General features: G+C 54.9%; 1 protein-coding gene across 1 annotated transcript; it reads left to right on the top strand.

Annotated features, from left to right (window-relative positions):
- Positions 1–1,221: 1,221 nt before the first annotated feature.
- On the top strand, positions 1,222–5,345 carry HOXC10 (homeobox C10; the record flags this gene model as incomplete). The annotated part of the gene is made up of 2 exons (XM_080705806.1): positions 1,222–1,972; positions 5,068–5,345. 2 exons carry the CDS (start codon positions 1,222–1,224, stop codon positions 5,343–5,345), a joined length of 1,029 nt encoding a protein of 342 aa, XP_080561932.1.
- Between the last annotated feature and the right edge of the window lie 2,048 nt (positions 5,346–7,393).

Here is a 7,393-nt window from a genome sequence, read left to right as displayed (position 1 = left end):
TGAACAAAAAATAGACTGGCCTCTCTTCTTTCAAAAAATGCTCCCAGCCCAATCACTCAGATTTGGTTGCTGTCTGTGTCCCGTCCTCTTTCCCATCTCGATTAGCGGCTTCCCCAGCCCGCCCCCTCAGGTTCCGTCTTTCTCGCCAGGTATATTCCTTGTTTTAGTGGGGGCAAGGTCAAGCGGAAAGCGATGGCCATCGGGGCCTGGCTCAGAGCGGCCGAACCGCTCCAAGGCCAAAGTCCTGGGCGGCGGGAGCGCCAGGCCCAGGCCGTCGCTGCAGGGCCGGGGAGTGAATGCCTCTGTCCCGGGCTTCCTCCTCCAGGGATGCCTACAGGCACTGGTAACATCGCTTCCCCAGCAGCCCCGAAGTGACAGTGACCCCCTCCCTGACCAGCCCGGGGCTGGAGAGTCCAGTCGGCTCCCAAAGGGAACTTGAAATTCAGCCAACCTCCAGGCAGGCAGTCCCGAACTCCTAGCCCCCAGGGCCGAGTCCCGGGAACCCGGACGCAGGACCACAGAAACTTTAGTCCTGTTTGAGAGTCTTTAACTTTCTCTCCCTTTCTCTGCCCACCCGAGCACCCTCCCCTCCAGTAAGTACCTCACCCCGTCCCCACCCCGAGAGAAAGAGCGGTGGGAGCTGAGAGAGGGAAAGGGGCGGTGGAAAGAGGGGGAGAAGTACCTGAAATCGTGTCTTGACCTTTTAATTTGAATTTGACTGTTTTGAGCCCCGGGTTGGCTCGCTGTCTCCCTCTTTCCCGCATGTACCCCCTGTCCGCCCTTCTCTCCCTAGGCGTTCCAGGCAGGTTCCCGGGTAAACAAACCCCACTCTCCCCAGAACGCCCCCATCTCCCCCCACCCCCCCCCACCTCCCTGCCGCCCGGGGGGCGCTTCCTTTGTTCGCGGGGAAGGGCTCCCGTGCCCCTACCCCAAGGCAGCTGCTAGGTGGCGCTGTTACTCCACGCTGCGCGCTCCGCCTGCCGACAACTTGACCCCGCTGACGTCACGGCTGTCTGAATCATCAAGGCCATTTTCAAATCCCATTGGTCTAGCCGTCACATGGTGAGGACCGAATGCGCGGATAATTATGGAGCTGATATTTCCCCCCCCCTTCTTTTTCCTCCCGCCTCTCCAACGGCCCCCCCCTTCCCGGATGGGGAAAAAAAAAGATGTCAGCTCCTCCGCTGTAGTATTGCTCCTTAAAAACCCCTCTCTCTGAAAATGACATGCCCTCGCAATGTAACTCCGAACTCGTACGCGGAGCCCTTGGCTGCGCCGGGCGGAGGAGAGCGCTATAGCCGGAGCGCAGGCATGTATATGCAATCTGGGAGTGACTTCAACTGCGGGGTGATGAGAGGCTGCGGGCTCGCGCCCTCGCTCTCCAAGAGGGACGAGGGCGGCAGCCCCAACCTCGCCCTCAACACCTACCCGTCCTACCTCTCGCAGCTGGACTCCTGGGGCGACCCCAAAGCCGCCTACCGCCTGGAGCAACCTGTTGGCAGGCCGCTGTCCTCCTGCTCCTACCCACCTAGTGTCAAGGAGGAGAATGTCTGCTGCATGTACAGCGCAGAGAAGCGGGCGAAAAGTGGCCCCGAGGCAGCCCTCTACTCCCACCCCCTGCCGGAGTCCTGCCTCGGGGAGCACGAGGTGCCCGTGCCCAGCTACTACCGCGCCAGCCCGAGCTACTCGGCGCTGGACAAGGCTCCCCACTGTGCTGGGGCCAACGACTTCGAAGCCCCCTTCGAGCAGCGGGCCAGCCTCAACCCGCGCGCCGAACATCTGGAGTCGCCTCAGCTCGGGGGCAAAGTGAGTTTCCCTGAGACCCCCAAGTCCGACAGCCAGACCCCCAGTCCCAATGAGATCAAGACGGAGCAGAGCTTGGCGGGCCCCAAAAGCAGCCCCTCGGAGAGCGAGAAGGAGCGGGCCAAGACCGCGGACTCCAGCCCAGACACCTCGGATAACGAAGCGAAAGGTAGGCGGCCTGGGCCGTGAGCCCGGCTGGGACGCTTGGGCTTCGTGGCCCAGACGGGGCCGGGGGCCGGGGGAGGGTTGGCCGAGGCCTCTGCAGCGCAGAGTCCCGGGAATGAGACCCCGGCTGGCTTGGGCTCCTGTCTGCCGAGCGCCAGGCTGGTGGCGCGTCATTAGCTGGGGAAGGTAAGCGGCGACGTGGAGGTGCTGGGCCAGCCTGGGCCGCGGGTGCTAAGCAGGGGCTGTGCGCACCTCAGGCAGCCTGCAGGCGCCCTGCACTGCCCGCTGCCCGGGACTGCTGACCACTCCTGGGCGCCTGCTGGCTCTGCTTAGCTTTCCTCAACGCTGGTGTCCTGGGGATGGGGGACTGTTGCCCCCCACTTAGGTCAAAGGCTCTCAAAAAGCTTAAAATGGCGATCTTAGGCCAGGGACTAGGGAAGGCTTGGGTGGTGCGGAATTTCTTTTTACTGCGTTTTCCAGTTGCAGATTGTTTTTTGTAAAACGCGATTTGTTGTTTGTGGGTCTGGTTTGTACGTGCGGTTTGGGCTTCTCGGTTTTTGGCTCGGCTGGGGGCTTTGGGCAGCAGGGCTGAGGCCGGAAGAGGTGGAGGTGAAGGGCTGCCCGCACCTCCTCCCTCCCCTCTAGATGCCTGGCTAGGGGATGGCGTTGGAACAGGGCATTTGGAATATTTTAAGTTTTTTGTCTCTTCTTTAAAATTTTTTTTCTTTTTTCTAGTTAAATTACATTTTCCCCCATTGGTTTCCAAAAGCAGCTTACAAGCGAGTGGTTGGGAAATTTCTGTGTGCGTGGCAAGCGGTTTTCTCCTGAAAGGGAGTGTGGCTTTGGTTGGATTTCATTGTGATTTTGGTTGGAGAGAGAAAACCTAGGCAGAATTCAAGCTTCAAGCTTGAGGTTCGAGATTCATTTCTGCTGTAGGAACTGGGGGCCTTCTAGACCTTTCTTGACACCTGGGGAAAGATTGTATAGGAAACACAGGAGCAGGGGAGGGAGGCTGTGGAGAAGGAGTTTCCTTGAAAAGTTGGAGCAAAAAGCATCGGAAAAGGCCCAACGGGGAGGAAGAAACCTGCTCCCCAGGACACTAGCCGCTGGCAACAGTATGTAAGAGGGGCTCATTGGGTGCAGAAGTCATGAAATATTGGGAGTACAGCAGGCTGGGCGGCCTGGATCTTGTGGTGCTTTGTATATGGATGCAACGCACACGCATGCCTGACGGAGACCTGTATCACTCACACCCTCCTCGCGTGTTCCGCGCACACTCACGCATGCCCCCCCACGCACACACACGCTTTGGGCTTTTGGCGGGCAAGGGCAGAACCTCACCTTGTTGGGTCTGCTCTCCAAGGGTGGCCTTGGCAAGTCAGGCCACAGAGACCCTGGTCAGAAGACGGCCACCTGGGAGTGTTCCTGAGGATGGGAGGAGGAATGAGACCGTGGAGTGCATGCCGCCTTCTTGTGCACTTGTTCAGGGTGAAGGTTTAATTTTACGTACTTTTCACAGATGCTGGGTTTGGTTGGGGTGCAAATTTAGGGTAGAAAAAGCTGTGTCCTAGCCCCACCAAAAGCAAAGTCAAGGTTAACAAGTCCATCTTCTAACTTGAATTGCACCCATTCCTATAGCCTCCTCTCTCTTGCTGGCCACACCACAGCCTAAAACCCTCCACCCCAAGTAATCCCTCAACTTGCACTTTGCCTAGGCTCTTCTCTCCCTCTCCCATTTGTGGTATCTCCACAAACCAGAGGCAAGAAAGCTTTTGGCTAAACTTCCCCACTTATAATTTCTCTTCCCTTTCTCCCCCCCAAAATGATAAACAGGATGCAGAGCATATAAACAATTTGGCAGGAAGCTGCAGGTGCAGAAGCAATAGAATAATCAGACACTGAGATTTTTATTCTGCAGCTTCAAGTTGGCATTTTCTAGTGTTTCCTGGTTCCCCTAGGACCCCTTTCCCACCCCCAATCAAGATAAAAACCTAGAACCTGGCAGCTTCCTTTGGCACAGGCAGGAGAGAGAGCATGAAGCTATCTGCAGAGTTACTTGCTAGGTGCCCCCTCTTGGGTCTTTGGATTAGAGTGTTTTCCTTAAAAAAGATGGCTAAGTTCCATTCTGCTGCTGGAAGAGAAAGGCTGCCCATTTCAGCAAGAATGTGTGCCAGGAAAAGAAGTTGCCAATAAGATAATGGAAAACACACACTACACTATAGTATCTCCTCATATAAGTGGACACACGTGTCCCTTTCCATGCATAGGGGTGTGTATCTCTGCAGGTATACATGCATATCTTCAGGCATACACATCTATCTACACACAGATGGGGCTGCAAAACCTCAGGTTACTCTCTCCCTTGATCTTAGGTCCTCTGGCTAGGGAAGTTAAGGATCTCTCAGCCTGCCCCAGAGCGCTTGCCCCTGACATCTGCTGCTGCAGAGCTCCCCTGCTTCAGCCATGCACACCTGAGGGAAATGGCTAGGAGAGGAAGAGATGGCGAGGACGGGGAGACCTACTGGGGCAGAGTCACTCTATGGCAACCCAGGTGGGAGGAAGAGCTAGAGGCCCGGCGCAGATGGCCTCTGGCTTCAGATTGGGACAGAGTCCCTCCACTGAGTTGAAAAGAACCAAAGCTCTCTGGAAATTGGCTCTGAGCTATGGGGTGGACTCTGCACTCGGGTCTGGGGCCTGGAAAATGCTTTTCTGTCTGGTTGGATTTTTCCAGAGCTGGAGCAGGACAGAGCGGGAGGGGAGGGGTCTGAAGAGGGTGAGGGCACCCACCAGGGTCAGCCAGTGGAGGAAAATCAAGGATACTCAGGATCTGCCAGGTTAAGGTGGGCTTGGGTAGTTTAAATTTAATTAACGCTTTGAAGGCAAGAACTCCTCCCTTTCTCCCCTGTAAGACTAGACCCAAAGAAAATTTAAGAGCCCTGAGCCCAAGAGGACCCCATGGGCTGGGCCTGTGGGGCTAGAGCTCCCCTGTGCTCCCTCAGCCGCCCCACAGCAGGCTGGCCAGGCTGCAGCGCCCGCCCGCCCGCCGCCAGGGTTTGCATCTTCGAGGGATACTTATGTAAATAATGTTATTTTTAACAGAGGAGATAAAGGCAGAAAACACCACAGGAAATTGGCTGACAGCAAAGAGCGGAAGGAAGAAGAGGTGCCCCTATACTAAACATCAGACGCTGGAATTGGAGAAAGAATTTCTGTTCAATATGTATTTGACGCGAGAGCGCCGCCTGGAGATTAGCAAGACCATTAACCTTACAGACAGACAAGTCAAAATCTGGTTTCAAAATCGCAGAATGAAACTCAAGAAAATGAACCGAGAGAATCGGATCCGGGAACTGACCTCCAATTTTAATTTCACCTGAGCGCGCGGCCTCCCCTCCCCCTCCCCCTTCTTCCTTTCCCCGCCCCTCCTCCCTTTGTGCCTGGTGATATTTTTTTTCCTCCCTGAGTATAAATGCAACGCGCCTGCAAAAAAAAGGCAAAGACCTCAGACTCTCCTTTCAAGGGACCTATGGTTCGTGCTCCGAGGATGCTTCCACCCAAAGCATGAGAAATGGGGTGCCGGGTGTGGGGTGAGGTGTGTGCCCTCAGAGATGGGGGTGGGAGTGTGGCTGGTGTGTGTGTCAAGCCCTCACTCACCCACGCACTCACACACAGCATTCTGTTCTCCATGCAAAGTTAAGATCGAATCCACCCGATTGTAGGGGGAAAAAAGAAAGAAAAATAGCCAGGGAGGGTCTGTAATCTCGCAGAGCACAGTCAGAATCGTTCCTTCCTTGCTGCATTTCTTCCTCAGAATAATAGACGTTTTGGAAAGTTCGGCTAGTGTTTGTGTGTTTGTTGTAGCACCCAGTGTCTCCACCAACCCCTCTCTGTGTCTGTACCTCCCTGTCGCTCTGAGAATCTGCTTGAAGTCTTGTATTTGTCCTGCTTTCTGCTTTTCTCCTACCCTTCCCAGCAACCCCATATCTTCCCATCTACTAACACCTCAGAAATTCCATCCAGAGGAACAAAAAAATTAAAAATAGAACATAGGAAAGCAAAGACAGAATGACCCCCCCCCCCGCTAAATTACCCTGCCCCTGTCTGGGAGTTGTGTTATTTAAAGATATTCTGTATGTTGTATCTTTTGCATGTAGCTTCCTTAATGAAGAAAAAAAATCCTAATAAATTTCCGGAATCGTAATCCTCAAATGGGTGGTTTTTTTGTTTTTAGTATTTTTTAGCAACACCCCCTCCCTCAAAGAAGCTGAGTGTGTGGATTGTGTGTGTTTTGTGTTTGACTCATCTCCTAGAGCTTTTCTAGAACGTCTCTTGGCAGGTTTAATGTAAGTGAGAGACCATAACGTTGATTTAAATATTATCCAGGTGACCACAATAAGTCAAGGTCATAAAACAGTAATGTCAGGACGGTCTTGGTGCGCGCGAGAGGTGGATTTTATGATCTGCAAATATAATGTGGTGCTGCAGTAAAAGATGCATTTAAAGGTGACTGGAGGAGGGAGAGAGCCAGAGCGCAAACTGCAATCTTGAGGAACAGACGGATCTGACTGCCTGGGGTGCTGGGCTGGGCGCACCCCTCCACTGCTGGGGGGCACCCCGAGAGCCCCCTACCCATCCAAAGAGAGGAATAAACTTAAGCACCGGAGGGGCACGAGGAGCTCAGCCCCCACACGCGTCGACAGCAGCCAACAGAAGCTCCGGCAGCAGCAGCAGGAGGCAGCGGCGGCAAGGTAAGAGAAGCGGTTTCTTGTTCTTATCTCTGTGGCGGCGCGGAGCGAGAACGAGCGGCGTCCCCAGGTGCTCGGTTGCTGTGGGCAGAGCCGGGAAGAAGGTGTTTCAGTCATCCGCTCTTGCAGAGAGCCCAGGCTTGCCTTGTGGCCGCTGGCAGTGGAGGGCAGGGGCCGTGAGCGCTCTCTCCTCCCCTCCCCGGCCCATTGCCGTGGGGTTCGGTGGTTATAGGGGTAAATGGATGGTTTTGGCTTCTTTATGTTTGTGGGCACTTAGGATCGTGTCTCAAGGTCCATACACCGGTGGGTCTAGGTGTCTTTTGGTCTGGTTGTCTGTTGGGGGGAGGAGGGGGCTGGAGAGAGAACTGGAGCTGGAAGCATAGGTTTTCCTGCTTTTTTTTTTTTGCTGCTGTGGGTGTGAGCCTTGTCCAGACTCCTGGTCCTCCTGTTCCCTGGCTGTGGGGCTTTTCCATCAAGTGGCCTGATTGGAAGTGGCTCCAGGGCACAGGCTCTGTGGTTTGGCCACCCAGGTTCACCAGGAAGCCTACACCAAGCTGAGAGAGTGCAGGAGAGCCAGATGGACGAGACAGGGGACCCAGCTCCAGAGTGGAAGGACAATCCAGCTTCCCCCAGGGCCAGGGCCAGATGCAAGGAAATAGCTCGACTGCGGTGCTGGGGGT

Source organism: Muscardinus avellanarius, assembly GCF_963383645.1.
Source record: "Muscardinus avellanarius genome assembly, chromosome: 11".
NCBI lineage: Eukaryota > Metazoa > Chordata > Mammalia > Rodentia > Gliridae > Muscardinus > Muscardinus avellanarius.
Note: the sequence above shows the minus strand (reverse complement) of the source record. Positions and strands in the feature narration are given on the sequence as shown.